The sequence below is a fragment of the Capricornis sumatraensis genome, chromosome 5 (assembly GCF_032405125.1).
Source record: "Capricornis sumatraensis isolate serow.1 chromosome 5, serow.2, whole genome shotgun sequence".
NCBI classification, from domain to species: Eukaryota; Metazoa; Chordata; class Mammalia; order Artiodactyla; family Bovidae; genus Capricornis; species Capricornis sumatraensis.
Genome location: NC_091073.1, coordinates 108,214,577 through 108,234,744, shown reverse-complemented (window position 1 = coordinate 108,234,744; position 20,168 = coordinate 108,214,577). Strand labels below are relative to the sequence as shown.

Here is a 20,168-nt window from a genome sequence, read left to right as displayed (position 1 = left end):
CTGCATCCTGGATGAGCCCCCATAGACATTTCCCCTTTTAGAGCTAGTTTTGTGGCTGGACCAGCCCTTGTAGTTCTTATTAGGATTGCAAGACACCCTCAGCAACAACCCTTGGGGAGCTCTGAAAAATAGAGGTTTATGACTTACAGGTTCCACATGGCTTGCCCCAGCTACAGAGTGAGGTTAGTATTGGTTTGATACATGTCTTTGAGACAATTTAATTTCAACTCAGAACTAATTTTTGATCCCGCAGATAACTGGGTGTTTTAGAAAGAAATATGCATCTCCCATATCCTAGGAGTTTGGTCTAATCAGCCCAACTAGGATAAAGTGAAATCCAATTCTCTCTCCGTCACATGGCTCCTGACCATTTGGCAAGACAGTATTTATGGTCTTCAGCTCAAAAGCTTTGCTCCCCAAACTAAGACTTGAAGTGTGAATGTCAGGAAGCAAAAGTTAACAACATCTGGTCATCTTGGCAGGCTTTTTCTCCATCTTCCTGTGCCCACACTGTTTTAAACCACTCTAGAATGTTCCAAACATCCTCTCGATAATCCTCTCTTCTTCTTTCCTTCACTGCTCACTTCTCCAAACAAGAGGCAAAGTTCAGTAGAAAATAGCTGGAGGGTTGGGGAGACAGAAAAGGGAAAGATGCACAAAAAGGGAAAAAAAGAACAAATCTTGTCCTGCCACCCCTGGGCCTCGCGTCCTAGGAAAAAGTCAAGAGAAACAGGGGTGTCCTCTGTTGTCAGAATCAGTGTTCCCTCCTCTGGTGTGAACTGAGGCAAAAGGGCGCCCCCCTGACCCCCACCCCAGGCAGGAAGGAGTAGAACCAGAGGCAAGTCCGTTTGCTCCGCAGACTCGAGGCCAGCAGCTGCCCTTGGTTTCAGAGGTGGCCTCTGCTGGGTGCGACCTTCCTGGGGAACCTACTCAGCAGGTACACTGATTCTTCTCCCTTGGAGCTGGGGCCATAAGGACTGGAGTGGACTCCAGCGGGAGGCTGCCCGGGGCACCGCCCCCGTACAAGGGCAGGCTGTGGCGGGCCATCAGCTCCCTGGCCATCAGCACGAAGACCTCGTCGATATTCTTGGACTCCTTGGCAGATGTTTCCAGAACAGCTAGGAGACCGTATTTCTCAGCCAGGATGCAGGCATCCTCAAAGAGAACGTGGCGTTTTTCCCACAGGTCACACTTGTTCCCTGGGAGTGAGAGAGAAGCAGATATTCCAGGGAGTAACTTACTCTGGTTTTTTAAAAGGTGGAATTTAAAAAGAACATTTTAGTTTAGCAGATGCCAAAGAAAGATAGGAGACAGAACATCTACCTAACCTACGAAAGGAAGAAAGTGAAAGTCAAGTCGCTCAAAGTGAAAGTGAAGTCGCTCAGTCGTGTCCCACTCTTTGTGACACCATGGACTGTGGCCTACCAGGTTCCTCCGTCCATGGGATTTTCCAGGCAAGAGTACTGAAAGGGGTTGCCATTTCCTTCTTCAGGATCTTCCTGACCCAGGAATCGAAACCCGATCTCCTGCGTTTCAGGCAGGCGCTTTACCCTCTGACCCACCAGTGCTCCTAAACCCTTACACTGAGGGAGTAAGAAGAGTTAAGAAGTTAGAGAAACAGAGCAGATGCGAAGGAGAAAAAGATGAGAAGCAGCGGTCTTCAGCGGGAGAGCAGGGCGTTTTATGAACGGTGTTCAGGAATTCGCGATGAGGTAGAAGGCCGAGGGTTTTAAACGGAGACTGAGGAGCTGGCCTCCCTGTGAACGGCTGGAGCTGAAGGAACACGACAGCTAACGCACAACCGTCTCTTTGACTTTTGTACAGTGGTGACGTGGCCTCGAGGGGCTGGGGTAAACTTTTGGGAGAGAAAGACTCCTTTGTGTGAAGAACCGTGGAGATGGAATGGAAACTGTGGTGGAAGGGCAGGGACAACTCTGTGAGGGAATGACACCTCTGACTATCCCAGATTAAGGCGAGGAGGCCACTGACAGAAAACAACAGCAAGACCCCTCGTGTCAGCCCTCGCGGTTGGACGCGTCACAAACCGGAACACCGGGGACACTTTCAGATGATCTCTGGGGGCGTTTCTGGCACCAGTGAAGAAGTGAGGGCAGAGACGGTTGTTACAACAGACACACGAGGGAGTAAATGACCAAGAAACAGTTGTGAGATTCCCGGAAATCCCCCCATGTCTTGGCATCTGTTCGCCTCCTCTGCCCCACCTGTTTCTGCAGAGAAGGGAGGAGGGGTGAAGGGCGGGACCATAGGGGCGGGGCCATGGGGTCAGGAGGGTGGGGCCTAAGGGGCGGGGCCAGCAAGGGAGCCGAGGGAGGTGCAAGAAGGGGACGGGCCCAGGCTGAGTGGCTTTGCAGGGCAGATTTCGAGGTTCTTCTGCTCCAAGATAGCCCGGGAAGCCTGCGAATTTAAAGGATCCAGCCCACCTCCTTGGGGAAATCTCCAGTGAGATTAGAACTGCGCTGTTCCCCTCGGTGAGATGCATGGGATTCGCACCTAAGCTTCCTTCCCTGGGAGCTGCCATTGGTGGGGTTTCCTCCCCTGCCTGCTCAGCTCTGTCACTGGGCGGGGGCGGGGTGGGGGGAGCGCCTCGGAGCCTCTCATTCAGCAGGGCAGGACAGTTTCCCTGCGTTGAGGTCTCAGCACTGTGCTAAGTGCTTTATGTGTTCCTTTATTTAATCCTTTCAATTCAACCATACCTTTGAAGCAGGTGCTAGCTTTATAGATGAGGAAGTCAAAATTCAGAGAAAGGGATGAACCCAAGTTCAGACAGGCAGGACAGAGAGGGAGATTGGAACCCAAATCTGTTTGACTGCAAAGTTCAGGCGCTAGAGTGGATGAGACACTGCTTCAGCCAGAGCTTCAGGGCGCCCTGGGTGACTGTTAGCCTGACCAACTGCTGGAAAGTGTTTGGAAAGGAACTGACCCCATGGAAGCTCTGGTTCAAACCCTGCCTCACCTGTCAGTAAGTACCTTGACCCAGTTACTTAGCACCATATTCAATCTCCATAGCCTCGATTTCCTGAGGATGGTGGTCTCTGCTTCTTCAGATGGTTGTGAGGGTTAAATGAAGGGACTTAGCGGATTCAGAGTGGAGTTTAGTAAATGTCACCTGTCATTACCTCTTCCTATCAACCCTCCTGGTTCTCACGCCTCAGGAGCATCTATCATGAAAGGTGTCAGAAACCTTGCCCAGTGTCCTCCCTGGTGCTTTGAAGAAGTGGTTATTGAGGAAGAAATCTAGGCCTTTTGGAGGGGGTGGAAAGGATCAGTGTTAATTTGTATAAACACAGAAGAAGTGCCTTTAGAAGTGTCCAGTAGATCAGAAGTCAAATCAAAAAAGTTTCTGGTCCCAAAGGGGACCTTTGGCTGAGAAGTGAAAAGAAGAGACACTCTTCCCCAAAGAGACAAGTGGTCCTCTGTGTGGAGGCTACCTGGCCTCACTAATCTCTCTTTCCTGGTTTCAGGCATGTGGGGAAAGACACCATCCATCTGAAAAAAGGAGGGGACTAAATTTGAGGCATGTTTTCTTTGGCTGGCTGTGGATTGGGGGCTTTTGATCTGATGCAGCAGAAGGGATAAGCCCTGTTGAGGCTCTTGGAGTGACTTCGATTAAGTTACAAGAAGCAGAATGAGTTACAAAGCAGCATTCTCCTCAAGGCTGTGCTTACAACAGGGGCTAGTTGTTCTGTCAGTCAGTCGTGTCAGACTCTCTGCGACCCCATGGACCACAGCACACCAGGCTCCCCTGTCCTTCACTATCTCCCAGAGTTTACTCAAACTCACATCCATTGAGTCGATGATGCCATCCAACCATCTCATCCTCTGTCATCCCCTTCTCCTCCTGCCCTCAATCTTTCCCAGCATCAGGGTCTTTTCAAATGAGTCAGCTCTTCACATCAGGTGGCCAAAGCTAGACTATGACTTAAAGCAGCAAAGACAGGGGAAGAGTGGTTCTAGAATAACAAGTCCTCTCTGGAGTCTGGATGATAATAATAAATGGACTGAGTGTGCCAATGATGTGTCCCATCAGCAGAGGTCCCCCTGACCAGAGGCTGGCCAGCAACCTGGGGCCAGAAGTAATGGGACAATGGGGTTTCCTTTCTGAGGAATGCGAGCTAGAGGGTATGAGAAAATGAGGGATTTTGTGACAGGAGCAGGCTGGGGATGATGCCTGGAGGAATCCAAGAGGGAGGGCTCAGGGTGAGAGAGAGTGGCCAGCCCACACCACCCCACATGTAAGAAGCAGCTCTTAGATGCACAGTAGTGGAGTAGGCTTCCCAGGTGGCTCAGTGGTAAAGAATCCCCCTGCCAAGACATGGGTTCGATCCCTGGGTCGGGAAGATCCCTTGGAGTAGGAAATGGCAACCCGCTCCAGTATTCTTGCCTGAAGAATTCCATGGACAGAGGAGCCTGATGGCCTGCAGTCCATGGGGTTGCAGAGAGTTGGATGCAAGTGAGCACAGACAGTGGAGGAGCCTGGTTCATCGATCCCAGCCTGAGAGGAGGGTCCCCAGCTTCCTGCTTGTGGAGGCTGGCGTGGCTGCACTGTGGCCCCTCCTCTTGGTGAGTTTGGTTGCTGACTTTTCCTAGGTCCCAGGGACTTGTACCCTCACCATAAGCCCCCCCTCAGTTATTTAAGGAACACTGATGAGCTTGTTCCCTCAAACATACTTCTAGAAGCAAATCCCACTCTTTATGACACACTTACTATGTGCCAGGCACCGTCAAGCAATGCATACACTTTTCCTCACTAAATCTTTACAACCCCAGTGAATATTGATCAAATGTTATAGATGAGGAAACTAAGGTTCAGAGGGTAACTTAGCATAGAGCTGCTGCTGCTGCTAAGTCGCTTCAGTCATGTCCGACTTTGTGCGACTCCATAGACGGCAGCCCACCAGGCTCTGCTGTCCCTGGGATTCTCCAGGCAAGAACACTGGAGTGAGTTGCCATTTCCTTCTCCAAACACAGAGCTAGGATATGCTTATCAATGGGTAGCTCTTTCTTAGTCCCACAGCAGCTGTCTAGACCTATGCTCTGCAGACTTTAATTTGCACAAGAATCTCTCTAGGATCGATTCATCCAGTAGATCTGGGGTGAGGCCTGAGATGGGGGATTTCTAACAAACCCCAAAGTGACGCGGATGCTATGGATTTTTAGGAAAGTGGAAATACACTCTGTGATATCTTCATGATGAATACTTGTCATCATACACTTGTCCAAATCCATAGAAAGCACAACACCAAGAAGGATTCATAACTTAAACTATGGACTTTAGATGATTGTGATGTGTCCATGTAGGGTCATTCTTTGTAACAAATGTACCACATTGTTAGGGGACGTTGATATGGGAGGGGCTGTGCATGTGTGGGGACTTCCCTGGTAGCTCAGCTGGTAAAGAATCCTCCTGCAATGCAGGAGACCCCTGTTCAATTCCTGGGTCGAGAAGATCCCTTGGAGAAGGAATAGGCTACCCATTCATGGGGCTTCCCTGGTGGCTCTGAAGGTAAAGAATCTGCCTGCACTGCAGGAGACCTGGGTTCAGTCCCTGGGTTGGGAAGATCCCCTGGAGGAGAGCATGGGAATCTTATTCTTACCTGGAGAATCCGCATGGACAGAAGAGCCCGGTGGACTACAGTCTGTGGGGTCACAGAGAGTCAAGAGTCGGACACGACTAAGTGACTAGCACAGCACATGCATGTGTGGGTACAGGGGATATATGGGAAACCTCTGTATCTTCCTCTCAGTTTTGCTAAGAATTTTAAACTGTTCTGATAAAGATAAGTCTTAATACAACAAACAAAAACCCAGTGATGATGATGTTGCTGGTCTGCAGGCCACACTTTGAGTAGTGAAAACTAAACCAGGTTGCCAAAATGAACCAGCCACCTGGCAGACAGTAGTGTCCTCAGGAGGGGTGATGCGCTGCTTGCAAAGCTAATACTGTAGGGAACTGACAGTATGTTGTGCTCAGTCATGTCTGACTTGTTGCAACCCCATGGACTGTAGCCCACCAGGCTCCCCTGTCCGTGGGATTTCCCAGGCGAGAATACTGGAGTAGGTTGCCATTTCCTACACCAGGGGATCTTCTTGACTTAGGGATCGAACTCACATGTCTTGCATCTCCTGCACTGGTAGGCAGATTCTTCACCACTGCACCACCTGGGAAATTTCCCATTTGTGAATATACAATGGGACTGCACCTATTTCAAGCTGTGAGTTCACTTAGTGTAGTTGAAGTTGATGTTAATTTTGATGTTAACTTGTTATTAAGATTTGTTTAGGATCTTCACAGGTGTGAGAAGTCATTCAAGCGTGTTGTCAGTCATAGTCATCTGAGTGGCTCCCTTGGGGATTAAGAGCCATCTGAAGCTGTGAAACTCACACTACAGAGTATTGGCTGTGTAGTCTGCAAATATGTGTGTTGAATCAGCCAGGGTGCACCTTCATCTATATGTCTCGGGTTTTTGCAATGAGAAACTCTAGGGTGGGGTCTTGGAGTATGTATTCTTTTTTTTTTTAGGCCTCGCAGTGCAACATGTGGCATCTAGTTCGTTCCCCACCCAGGGATTCAATGAGTGCACCCTGCATTGAGAGTGCAGAGTCTCAACCACTGGACCACCAAGGAATCTGTATTCTTAACAAATTCACGCCACCCCCACTATCATGCTCAAGCGAACCTGATTGGAATTTCTGGCCCAGATGTTTTTTGAGGTCCTAGCCTCCACGTGTGCTTTTATGACTTCCTGTTCCACTGTCATTGTAAACCCAGAAAAAGCTGAGCATGGGGCGTAAAGGAAAGAGAAATGCCTTGAAATCCACATACCAATCAGCATGATGACCAAGTTCGCTGCTCCGTATTTCTCTATCTCGTGAATCCAGTGAGGAACAGATTCAAACGTGGACCGCCGGGTGAGGTCGTAGGCAATGATGGCCGCGTGGGCACTGCGGTAGTAGCTCTGGGTGATGGTCCGGAAACGTTCCTGGCCGGCGGTGTCCCACACCTGCATCTGCAGAAGGTCGGGCAAGGGGGTCTGCATGAGGAATTCCCATGTCTGATGCTCACCTAAGTTTTTTCCTGGGTCTCACTTCTAGAGATCCAGACTCACGAGGTCTGGGGTGGGGCCCAAGAGTCTGCTTTTTTCAGAGGCTCCCCAGTGTCATCTGGATGTGCTTTCAGGTTGGGAGTCATCACCTAAGGGACCCTCCAGCCTGAGAAGTGGATCCAGGGTCCTAGGATGTGGTGTTCTTTGCCTTTCCAGCACACTCATCTGCTTGTCTAGATTTTGGGGTTTATTTTTTGACCTTGGTAAAGGTGAGGGCATTGGCTAAACTGCTTTGATTTTGAAGGACCACTCAGTCATCCATGTTTAGAAGTGTGCCCATAATTATTGTTTAGTCGTGTACAGCTCTGTGACCCCATGGACTGTAGCCCGACAGCTCCTCTGTCTATGGGATTTCCCAGGCAAGAATACTGGAGTGGATTGCCATTGCCTCCTCTAGAGAATCTTCCTGACCCAAGGATCAAACCCAAGTTTCTTGCATCTCCTGCATTGGCAGGCAGATTCAGTCTCAACCACTGAGCCACCAGGGAAGCCCTTGTCCTCATAATACTACCTTCCAAATTAACAACCCAGGCAGTGGCACCAATTTATATTCCCTCCAATAGTGTTTGAGGGTACTTATTTTTTCTTTTAGCTTTTAAAATTTTTTAAAAATTTCATTTATTGATTTATCTTTGGCCATGTTGGGTCTTCACTGCTGTGCGGGTTTCCTCTAGTTGTGACGAGTGGAGGCTGCTCTCTAGTTGCCATGTGTGGGTCTCTCCTTGAGATGGCTCCTCTCATTCTGAAGCACGGGCTCCAGGGCACTTGGGCTTCAGTGGTTGTGGCTGACTGGCTCTAGAGCGCAGGCTCAGTAATTGTGGCACACAGGCTTTGTTGCTCTGGGGCATATGGGATCCTCCGGGACCAGGGGTCGAACCCATGTCTCCTGCATTGGCAGGCAGATTCTTTTTGCCAGCAGGGGAGCCCTGGTACCTGTTTTGTTTTTCATACTGTCACATTATTTATAAAGTTTATTTTTTAAAGAAAGTTTTCAAAGATACACAAAACTAGAGAGAATAAAGCATTGAACCCTCACATAACCAAATAATTATCAAGATTTTGCCACTCTTGCTTCATGGAGCCCTTGATTTATTTGAAATATTATTTTGAAGAGAATCCCAGACTTTGTGTCATTTCATGCCTACTTACATGCTTCCTTAATAAATGGACATTGTCTTTCCTAACCATAACACCATTATCACTGCTAATAAACTTTTCAATAACTCTTTAGTATGATCTAATATTCAGACCATATTAAGTTTTCCTAACTGGTTCCAAAATATCTTTCTACTATTGTGTTTAATAAGGATCCCAAGCAAAACCTATTTATTACATCATCACCAACACTTTTTGATCCTTTTTAATCAAATGGGTAAAAGGTATCTCACTGTTAATTTCATTGCTTTAATTATAAGTGACAGTGGGTACCTTTACTTCTTTGCATAAATGTATGAGCCAGTTTGCATAAAAATTATGATGTAGTAGTTTTGTCAAATCTGTGAATTGCCTACTTATTGTGTTTGGTTGTTGGTCTTTTCGTTGATGTTTATCAGAGCTCTGCTGCGTGGCATGCAGGATCCTAGTTCCATGACCAGGGGCTGAGCCCATGCCCCTACAGTGGAAGCATGGAGTCCTAACCACTGGGCTGCCAGGGAATTCCCTCATCAGAGCTCTTTTCATGTCAAAAATTAGCCTTCTGTGAGTTCCATATTTGCAAATGTTTCTTTCCAGTCTGTCATTCAGCTTTTGACTTTGTTTATGGTATTTTTGAGTGTGCGGAAATTTGACCTTTATATGATTATACAGAAGAGTATAAATTTGACCTTTAGATATAAGAGTTAGATGGAGCAATATTTTCCTTTATGGCTTGTGGGTTCTTGTCTTAATTTTAAGCCTGATTTTCCCCTTCCTCAGTGAGAAAAATAAATACTCCTATGTGTTTCTTTTCCTGGTATTTTTATGATTTCATATTTTATATTTACATATTTTATTCCTCAGGCCTGTGTTTCTGGGTTAGGGTCTGTGGGTGAAAGAGGCGGTCCCACCCCTGTGCCCCTCTGACCTTCACTTTCTTGCCGTCAATCTCCAGGGCATGCACAGTGAAGTCCACCCCGATCGTGTTCTGCTGCGCCTCCGTGTAGACCCCGGACTTGAAATGCTGCACGACACACGTCTTGCCCACGTTGGAATCCCCGATGAGGATAATCTTGAACAAATAGTCAAAGTTCTCGTCCACTGCCCTGGCTGAGCCGGAGAATTGCATGGCTCTTGCCACCTAGGATCAAAGAAGAAAAGGAGGAATTCAGCCTATCTTTAGTGAACAGCTACTGGCGGCCAGGAGCTATTCTTGGCACTCAGGATTCAGGACGGCACAAGACAGAGGAAGGTCACTGCTTTCCTAGCACAGACATCCTTGTGGGAGGAGAAGAACGTTAATTACTGGTCAGGTAAGAGGGAGCTGCCCCCACAAACCCCACCTGTCCTAGGTGAGTTGGTGCTACTTTAGGAGTGACCTTGGAATGAAGGGGTTCTACGGTCTGGGCCCACTCTCAGATGGTAGCATTGACTGGGACTTCCCTGGTGGTCCAGTGGTTAAGACTCTGCGCTTTCAGTGCTTCCACTGCAGGGGGCGAGGGTTTGATCCCTGGTCTGGGAACTAAGATCCCACACACCCTGTGGCCTGGCTCGGCAGGTGGGTTCTACCTGCCATTTATCAGGTGGATTGACTGGTTCCTAAAGGAAATCGACTCAATATTCATTGGAAAGACCGATGCTGAAGCTGAAGCTCCAATACTTTGGCCACCTGATGTGAAGAGCCGACTCACTAGAAAAAACCCTGATGCTGGGAAAGATTGAGGGAAGGAGGAGAAGAGGGTAACAGAGGATGAGATGGCTGGATGGCATCATCCACTCGATGGACATGAGTTTGAGCAAACTCTGGGAGACAGTGAAGGACACTGCAGACCCATGCTGCAGTCCACAGGGTCGCAAAGAGTTGGGCAGGACTGAGCAACTGAACAACATCAGTTGCGGAAGGCGGGCTCAGCCTGTCTCCATGTCACACGGGAGGAAGACAAACCACTGGAAGTCTGAATGTCCAGGCAACTAGCAACAAACACCAAGGACGCTTAACAGAGAAGTCAGTTTCAGAAAGGCTTTTCTTGTCTGGGAAATTATGACTTTGAGAATACCCAAAATGAAAACTGTGGGGAATTTCCTGGCGGTCCAGTGGTCAGGACTTTGCACTTTCACTGCCCAGGCCTTGGGTTCCATGCTTGTGCTGGAAACCAGAATCCCAGAAGCTGTGCAGCGTAGCCAAACAAAACGAAAGGAACAAACAAACGAAAAAACCCGGTGGTTCGAATGTTTGTGCTGTATTCTGCCACAGGCTGGAAAAAAAGTTCCGTATGACAGTGTCTCTCTAACTGACTATCAGAATTACCTGGGAAGGTAATCAAATAATTAAATATACAGGGACCTCCCTGTGGCTCAGTGGTAGAGAATCCGCCTGCCAATGCAGGAGACACAGGTTTGATCCCTGGTCCTGGAGGATCCCACATACCTCGAGCAACTAAGCTCATGTGCCATAACTACTGAAGCCCGTGTGTCTGGAGCCTGTGCTCTGCAAGAAGAGAAGCCACCGCAGTGAAAACCCCGAGCACTGCGACTAGAGAATAGCCCCTGCTTACTGCAACTGAAGAAGGCCTGCACGCAGCAATGAAGATCCAGCACAGCCAAAAATAAGTAAATAATAAAAGAGTTAAAAATATATGTATATATATTCCGGAGCCCATCTCAGATCTGCTAAATAGATGTAAAAACATGCACACACTCCCAGGTGATTTTGATAAGCAGGCAGGTTTGGGAAGCATCAACCAGCACAGTCAACCACCTGAAACTTTATTCTTGCCCTCAGCATCTCTGCTTAAACATCCATCTACACTTCAACATCTCAGATCACAAGGAGCTCACTACCTCCTGACAAAAATCAATTTTGTGTGCACAGCTCTTATGTGGGGTTGAAATCTATGTCCTTGAGGTTTCTGACCGTGGACCCTCATGCTACGCCAGGATTCGTACCCCACTCGACAGCCCAGCAGACATTTGGAGCAGCAAGCAGGTCCCCTTGAAGCAGATATCCCAGACCCTTTGACTGTTCTTCAGTTGTGTTGCGTCTCCTCATCAAATGTCTCATAAAAATACATGAAAGCTTATCCTGTTTGATAACTAAATTTGATGTGCTGCAAATTTAGTTATGACACCCTTCTTCATTTCTCCAAGTTTTATTTTCTGGTCTTCTCAAAAGTCATAGAACGTGACAAGTCTGTATCATCACACAAATTAAATCTATACTTAAAAACTCTAAGCTTTAAATGAATGAAGGAGGTTCCCTGAAGCTACTATGGCCACATGATCCAGCAAAAAAGAGAAACAGCCAAACCACTTTTCCCCCCTCTGGCTTTTCAAATGAAGAAAGCCATTCTACTTCCGGTGTCTAACCACTGTCAAGTGAGCTGAAATCTTACTTCTCCCCCGACCCCGGCCACCTCCCCCAGTAAGTCCTCAGGCTTTCTGCAAAAGCCCCCTTCACACGCCCTGCAAGGAGAAAAGAGCCATGTCCACCTGCCGTAAAACCCTCCATCCTGCAGCCTCCACCTGTTGCTCACCAGTTGCTCACGCCTGCCAGCAGGTGTTTGCTCTTTCTCCTGGTTTTCCTTTTGGCCCTCCGTGCCCCTTCTTCCTCCTGCCTCGAGGTGTGGTGGGAACTGTAGTTCTGTCCCCAGGTGTCAGGTTTAGTGGCTCGAGAAACCGAAAGGAAAGTGTAAACCTTCCCTCCTCACCCCCTCCCCCGCCACCCGGAGGAGCTGCCACTGGGTACAAAGGCGGGGTGAGGTCCTGGCCACACCCGCCACGCTAAGTCAACTTTCCTCTGAGCGTGGAGCATCCCATGTCATCCATCACAGCCCGAATGAAAAGGACTAGCCAGCTGTATCAGCCAACACCTACCGAGCCGCCCTGTTCCTTTTTTCTGCTCGCCTTCTCTTGGGCGGCCCCAATCCCCATTTTTTCCTGGTGTCCCCTGTTTGCCTGGGTGGGGCTGGCTAGTTGAAGGACAACAAATTAAAGGGGACTACAGACCTGGGTTTTGAGTCATTTAATTGTTTTGTGGGCTTGAATAACCTTTGCTGAGGAGTCACTGAGCGAAAGGAGGTGATCCAAAGAGAAGACTGAAAAACCAAATTGGGAAGATCCCCTGGAAAAGGAAATGGCAACCCACTCCAGTATTCTTGCTTGGAAAATCCCATGGACAGAGGAGCCAGGCAGGCTACAGTCCATAGGTCGCAAGAGTTGGACACGACTTAGCGCTATCTTTTCTTTCTTTCAAAGCTGGAAAAAATGTTTCCTTCCCCCCTCAAAATCTACCCCAAAACAAAGGTTAATTTCTAGGAAGACCTGGCATCCGCCAGTCCCTGATGGTGGCCATGGAAGCACCAAGCTGGGCTGAATTTTCCTTTTTGATTCTCCCCCCACAGAGTCTGGAAGAGTCTCTGCTTCTCCCAGCCTGGGGACTAGCTCGGCTCCACTACGTAGAATGTGCCGAGTAGGCAGTTAAGCCGCAAGCACCACATGCAAAACAGAACATCTGGATTGATAAAATACGAAACTGGCATAGTGTTTTCAAACTGTGGGCTGAGACTCATTATGAGTCATGAAGTCAATTTCAGTGGGTTGTAACCAGCATTTTTACCAAAGAGATGAAGAAAACAATTCAGAATGCATTCCTATTTTCCTGAACTGTTTGTGTCAGTTGTGAACAGGGAGCTGTGTGCCGGGGGTGATGTATGAGGTACTTCTTACTGCGTGTAGAGGCCTGGCACTGAAAGAGAGGACAGTTTATTCACTACACAGCAACATTTCTTTAGAGAAACTGTAAATGATGATTTATCTTATCCAAAATTCCATTTACATATCACTTGCAGGAACCTCTCTTTTTTTAAATTTAAACAAAAATGTTTGATTAGAGTATAATTGCTTTACAATGTTGTGTTAGTTTCTGCTGAACAACAACAACGTGAATCAGTTATAGGTATTCTTATATCCCCAGGAGGGCTTCCCAGGTAGCACAGTGGTAAAGAATCCTCCTGCCAACGCAGGAGACACAGCAGACTCGGATTTGATCCCTGGATTGGGAAGATCCCCTGGAGGAGGAAATGGCAACACACCCCAGTGTCCTTGCCTGAAAAAATCCCATGGACAGAGGAGCCTAGAAGGCTATGGTCCATGGGGTCACAAAGAGTCAGACACAACTGATCGAGTGAACACACACGTATCCCCAGGAACCTCTCAGGGAGGATAAACCCAATGTTGGCAGGTAAAGCAAGAAAACAAACAACAAAAAACACTGCCAAATACTGCTGCTGCAGATGGTGTTTTGAAAGCTATGGTCATGTATATGAGGCTTGAAAATGAGATATAAGTCAAGATCCGTGACAAATGTATGGGCAGGGACAGGAAATAGAACCTGTGAGATGTGTCAATGAGGTTAGGTATACAAATGTTTTCTTCGTCTCGTATTGATTACTAATAAGGGAAAACAACAACAACCAAAACCAGCTGACTCAGACTTCCCACTTGGGAGGGTGTCTAGAAGCAGAAATCAAATGGTAAAATGCCTGGATGGTTATGGACGTAGGAGAAATGCTGCTTTTCCCTACCCCAACCCTGTTCACCAACGTTGATTATAAGTGCAAAGAGCTGAGCTTGGGCTACGGGGGAGATGCATTCTTGACATGGGTGGTGGTGACACAGGTTATATACCTATTTTATACACACACACACATATATGCATATGTGTAAGTTGCTTCAGTTGTGTCCAACTCTTTGTGATCCTTTGGACTGTAGTCCAACAGAATCCTCTGTCCATGGGGATTCTCCAGGCCAGAATACTGGAGTGGGGGACTTCCCTGGTAGTCCAGTGGTTAAGACTCCGTGCTCCAAATGCAGGGGATCCAAGTTTGATCCCTGGTCAGGGAACTAGATCCCACATGCCACAACTAAGACCTAGTGCAGCCAAATAAATAAATAAATACATTTTTAAAAAGGGTTTCCGTATCTATATATAAAAAAAAGAATACTGGAGTGGATTGCTGTGCCCTCTTCCAGGGAACCTTCCCAACCCAGGGATCAAACCCACATCTCTTGCATCTCCTGCATTGGCAGGTGGGTTCTTTACGATTAGTGCCAAAAGAGGAGAGTGAAAAAGTTGGCTTAAAGCTCAACATTCAGAAAACGAAGATCATGGCATCCGGTCCCATCACTTCATGGGAAATAGATGGGGAAACAGTAGAAACAGTGTCAGACTTTATTTTTTTGGGCTCCAAAATCACTGCAGATGGTGACTGCAGCCATGAAATTAAAAGACGCTTACTCTTGGAAGAAAAGTTATGAGCAACCTATATAGTATATTCAAAAGCAGAGACATTACTTTGCCAACTAAGGTCCGTCTAGTCAAGGCTATGGTTTTTCCAGTAGTCATGTATGGATGTGAGAGTTGGACTGTGAAGAAGGCAGAGCACCGAAGAAATGATGGTTTTGAACTGTGGTGTTGGAGAAGACTCTTGAGAGTCCCTTGGACTGTAAGGAGATCCAACCAGTCCATTCTGAAGGAGATCAACCCTGGGATTTCTTTGGAAGCAATGATGCTAAAGCTGAAACTCCAGTACTTTGGCCACCTCATGTGAAGAGTTGACTCACTGGAAAAGACTTTGATGCTGGGAGGGATTGGGGGCAGGAGGAGAAGGGGACGACAGAGGATGAGATGGCTGGATGGCATCACTGACTTGATGGACGCAAGTCTGAGTGAACTCCGGGAGTTGGTGATGGACAGGGAGGCCTGGTGTGCTGCGATTCATGGGGTTGCAAAGAGTCGGACACGACTGAGCGACTGAACTGAACTGAACTGAAGCCCCATATATGTGTACACACACATATATTTCACGAGGTATACATTTTACCATTTTAACTATTTTTAAGTGTGTTGTCCAGTGGTATTAAATATAGTCACATTGTTATGCAGCCATTACCACCATCCATTTCCAGAACGTTTTCATCATGTCCAACTGAAACTCTATATCCATTAAACAACTCCTTACTCCCTCCCCCCAGCCCTTGGTAACCACTATTCTACTTTTTGTCTCAGTGGATGTGATTACCCTAGGTACCTCACACACGTGGAATAACACAGTATCAGTCCTTTTGTATGTGGCTTGTTTCACTTAGCATAATGTTCCCAGGGCTCATCCACGTTGTAACATGTGTCACAGTTTCTTTCCTTGTTTTTACAGTAAATGTGAAACGTCTGGTGGATTTATTGTTGCTCACCATGGTATCACATTTCTCTAGCCACACCCTCTGGTGACTGTGGAGAAAACTACCCTTGCGTTGTGTAAGTTCAGTTCAGTCACTCAGTCGTGTCCGACTCTTTGGGACTCCATGAATTTGAGCACGCCAGGCCTCCCTGTCCATCACCAACTCCTGGAGTTCACTCAGACTCACATCCATCGAGTTGGTGATGCCATCCAGCCATCTCATCCTCTGTCATCCCCTTTTCCTCCTGCCCCCAATCCCTCCCAGCATCAGAGTCTTTTCCAATGAGTCAACTCTTCGCATGAGGTGGCCAAGGTATTCTGTAAAGGCAGTTACAAATGAAAAATAAGAGACAATTCTCCTTGTGGAAAATAAGGAAAGAGGACCTCCTTTTTCTTTCAAAATTTCTTTCTCTGTTCTTTTCAAATATATGTGAAAATGAAAGTCACTCAGTCCTGTCTGACTCTTTGTGACCCCATGGACTGTAGCCTGCCAGCCTCCTCTGTCAATGGAATTCTCCAGGCCAGAATACTGGAGTGGGTTGCTGTTCCCTTCTCCAGGGGATCTTCCCAACCCAGCGACTGAACCCAGGTCAGTCAAATATATGTACATCTGTATAATGGCTCAACAATCTCTGCCAGCCTCACAACTCTGGAAAGTTTCCTCAAGGACCTGGGAGCCATCTTTTGAAATATGAACATCCAGGGAGATATCACCCCTAAATCCCAGTTCTTGTGGGAGGAACTAAGTTCCTAAGTTTTCCATGGGAGCCTTGCTCCAGTTTCCAAAACCATATCCTGTCCTAAATTTGTTTCTTCTCTGGATAAGCCAGTACAGATGGTCTTCCCAATGACTGTGATGAAGTTGGAAGAACTATGTGTGACATAAGGTCCTGTTGAGTCCTCTTGAAACCGTGTAACTCAGATTGGGACTCGAACCCATGTTTTTTTAACTCAAAAAACTAAAATCATGGCATCCAGTCCCATCACTTCATGACAAATAGATGGGAAAGTGGAGACAATGGCAGATTTTATTTTCTTGGGTTCCAAAATCACTATGGATGGTGACTGCAGTCATGAAACTAAAAGATGCTTGCTCCTTGAAAGAAAAGTTATGACAAGCCTAAACAGTGTATTAAAAAGCAGAGACATCACTTTGCTGACAAAGGTCCATCTAAAGTTATGGTTTTTCTAGAAGTCATGTATGAATGTAAGAGTTAGACCATAAAGAAGGCTGGATGGTGAAGAATCGATGCTTTTGAATTGTGAGTCCCTTGAACAGCAAGTAGTCATGTATGGATGTGAGAGTTGGACCATAAAGAAAGCTGAGTGCCAAAGAATTGATGCTTTTGAACTGTGGTGTTGGAGAAGACTCTTGAGAGTCCCTTGGACTGCAAGGAGATCAAACGAGGAAACCAACCTGACTATTCATTGGAAGGACTGATGCAGGAGCTGAAGCTCCAATACTTTAGCCACCTGATGTGAAGAACTGACTCACTGGAAAAGACCCTGATGCTGGGAAAGATTGAAGGCAGGAGGAGAAGGGGATGACAGAGGATGAGATGGTTGGATGGCATCACCGACTGGATGGACATGAGTTTGAGTAACCTCCAGGAGTTGGTGATGGACAGGAAAACCTGGCATGCTGCAGTCTATGGGCTTGCAAAGAGTTGGACATGACTGAGTGAATGACTGAACTGGAGAGCCAGGAGATCAAGCCAGTCAATCCTAAAGGAAATCAACCCTGAATATTCACTGGAAGGACTGATGCTGAAGCTGAAGCGCCAATACTTTGGCCACCTGATGTGAAGAGCCGACTCACTGGAAAAGTCCCTGATGCTGGGAAAGTTGAGGGCAGGAGGGTGACAGAAAATGAGATGATTGAATGGCATTACTGACTCTGGACATGAGTTAAGCGTGACATGTTGCAGTTTATGGGGTTGTGAAGAGTCAGATATGACAGCAACTGAACAACAGCAGCAACAACAACACATACCTGGTCTCAGGACTTAATAAAGGTCAGGTTCTTGATGTCTCATTGCAGAAAGAATTTAGTGAGAGACAAAGTAATAGGTAAGAAGAGGATTTATTTAGAGAGAGACACTCCACAGAGTGTGGGTCATTTTAGAAGGTGAGAGGCCCTGAAATGTTGTGTGGTTAGTTTTTAACGGGCTGGGTAATTTCAAAGAATAATGAGTGGGAGGATTATTCCAGCTGCTTCAGGGGAATGGGCAGGGATATCCATGAATTGGACTACTACTCACCTTTTGGTCTTTAAAGTTGAACTTAGAACTGTCATGGTGACTGTGGATGTCATCATTTAGTGTGCTGATGTGTTACTGAGGCTCAAAGTCTGTTGCTGTTGTTTAGTCACTAAGTCGTGTCCATGTCCGCCTTTTTGCAGCCTCATGGATTTCAGTTCGCCAGGCTCCCTGTCTTCACGGTCTCCTGGAGTTTGCTCAAACTCAGGGCGCCTGTGTGTGTGTGTGTTATTTAGCATGCTGATGTGTTACAATGAGCATATACTGAGGCACAAGGTCTGATGGAACCCAACTCCTCTGCTATCTTGTACCTATTTGGTTCTAATCAGTTCATGTAGTGTCCTTGGGCTGTGTCACTCTTTTGAAGGGTGTGCCCTGCCCCCTTCCCTCCTGTTTCACTCTCACTTGAGGGCTAGTGATTATCTGAGAGCTTGTATGGTGAGGGTAGAGTCTGCTTGGCTATGTAAGGGAGGGTTCCTTTCTACCTTTGTAACCTCTTAGCATCGCAGAAGTCACATCTGTGCATCACAGTCTGATTCAAAGTTAATTCAATAATAAAATTTTTCTTAATCTGCTATCTTTGTGGAGTGGTTTTCTGAGTTGGAAGATTTGGGGGAAAAAAAAAAATTCCCTCGCTGTTGAAAGAGAGCCCAGGAGGGCAGAACACCCTTGTTTGATGTTGTGTGTTACAAGGCCTTTAATTTTTGCTTGAGTCTCAGTCCTGACTATTCATTGGAAGGACTGATGCTGGAGCTGAAGCTCCAATACTTTGGCCACCTGATGTGAAGAACTGACTCATTGGAAAAAACCCTGATGCTGGGAAACACTGATTGTGGGAGGAGAAGGGAACGACAGAGGATAAGGTGGTAGGACGGCTTCACCGACTCAAAGAACATGTGTTTGAGCAAACTCCAGGAGTTGGTGATGGACAGGGAGGCCTGGCATGCTGCAGTCCGTGGGGTCGCAAAGCTTCTGACAGGACTGAGCGACTGATTGACTGCCAGGATCTTAACATTTTCATTTATTGTTTGAGTGACTGGGGATGCAATGTACAACAGTGAATGACACCAACAGACTAGTAGCCCTGTCTTTATCAGCAACTGCATTTAAAAAATATTTATTTAAAAAATCTAAATCATACACTGTCATGGTAGGTCAGTGGCACAGAGTGTGAGTCTCAAAACAAAACACAGAATAAAGTTTTTTTGAAAAAAGATGATCTATACATCATTTCTTAGCAGATTGTAACTTCTCTCTCCGTCCCTGCCTCTTTTTCTAAGAGTCCTGGCCTATGACCGTCCGTCCCCCTCCCCGGTCCCGCCCCGCCACTCACACCCGCCTAGTTCACCCAGGTCTTGCACGGCGGCCGGAAGTTAACTTTCTCCGCTCCTCTCTCCATTCCCTCCCGTGCGGCCCGCAGGTAAAGAGGCGCGGTGGGACTACAACTCCCAACATGCCGCGGGCACCCGCGCGTCACGTGAGCGCCCGGAAACCCTGGCCGCGGCGGCCCGGGTGAGGTGGCGGCGGGAGTGGCTGGGTTGCGGGCGAGGCTGAGCGAGCCGGGCGAGCTGAGCGGCCGGCAGGGAACGTGACGACTACTGCGGGTCTCGGGCGAGCGGCGGTGCGTAGGGTCCAGAAGGGCGGGAACCTGGCTTGGGGCAGGGGTGGGGGCGCCGCAGGCGAGGGCCGGTGCGGGGGGCTTCAGGGGGCCGGGGCGGATAGGCAGACGGGGCCCGCCGGTGGGTGTGGCGCGGCAGGCCAGGCCGGCCGCCGCTCGTTCCCTCCACGCTGGGCCTGGCTTCTCGGCGCCCAGGGGCTCCGGAACCTGGCGAGGCCGGCGAGGACCGCTGCGGAGCGGGGCGGGAGGATTGGAGGGCCTCCGGGGAGAGCCTGGCCCGCAGCCAGCGCGGCGGTGCTCGTGCAAGTAAAGGGCTCCTCGTCTATATCAGGTGAAAGGATCGCTCACAGGTAGGGCGAGGAGGCTTTTGGAAAGGATGTATGGAGGCCAGAGAAGGAGCAGAGTCTTAGTGGAATAACTGGATTTTGCTTTTTGGCAACAACCGTGGTCTCAGTCAGGAATTTGATCTGGTTGCTTTTTAGTCATTAACTCGATATTCTTCTTTGCCGAATGTGGTCTGTTTGGTCTCACTTTTGACGGGATTTTGGGAATGTGCCTGCAGGGCTTTTGGTGTTTCCAGAAATTAGGTGATCGCCTGATAATTTACAGAAATGAATATAGGGGGTTCGTGGGGTCAGCAAAATCTAACTCTTAATGGCCATAAGCAGAGGAGCAGCTAAGCCCATGTGCCACAACTACTGAAGCCCAAGCGTCTAGAGCCTGTGTACGGCAAAAAGTGAAGCCATTACAAGGAGAAGCCTGTGCACCTCAAGTAGAGAGTGGCCGCTGATGGCTGCAA

General features: G+C 47.8%; 1 protein-coding gene across 1 annotated transcript; it reads right to left on the bottom strand.

The window, feature by feature from the left end:
* Nucleotides 1-930: 930 nt before the first annotated feature.
* Nucleotides 931-9,387, bottom strand: RAB19 (RAB19, member RAS oncogene family). Its single transcript, XM_068973448.1, has 3 exons — nucleotides 9,187-9,387; nucleotides 6,845-7,028; nucleotides 931-1,199 (listed from the first exon to the last, which is right to left on the bottom strand). The coding sequence occupies exons 1-3, from the start codon at nucleotides 9,385-9,387 to the stop codon at nucleotides 931-933; spliced, it is 654 nt and encodes a 217-aa protein (XP_068829549.1).
* Nucleotides 9,388-20,168: the final 10,781 nt, after the last annotated feature.

Excerpts from the sequence above, each read along its gene's own strand:
- RAB19 (XM_068973448.1), bottom strand. The coding sequence starts at position 9,387 with ATGCAATTCTCCGGCTCAGCCAGGGCAGTGGACGAGAACTTTGACTAT. Across the intron at positions 7,029-9,186 it reads TTGACGGCAAGAAAGTGAAG|ATGCAGGTGTGGGACACCGC; the intron begins GTCAGAGGGGCA and ends GACCTTCTGCAG. Across the intron at positions 1,200-6,844 it reads CTTGGTCATCATGCTGATTG|GGAACAAGTGTGACCTGTGG; the intron begins GTATGTGGATTT and ends TCTCACTCCCAG.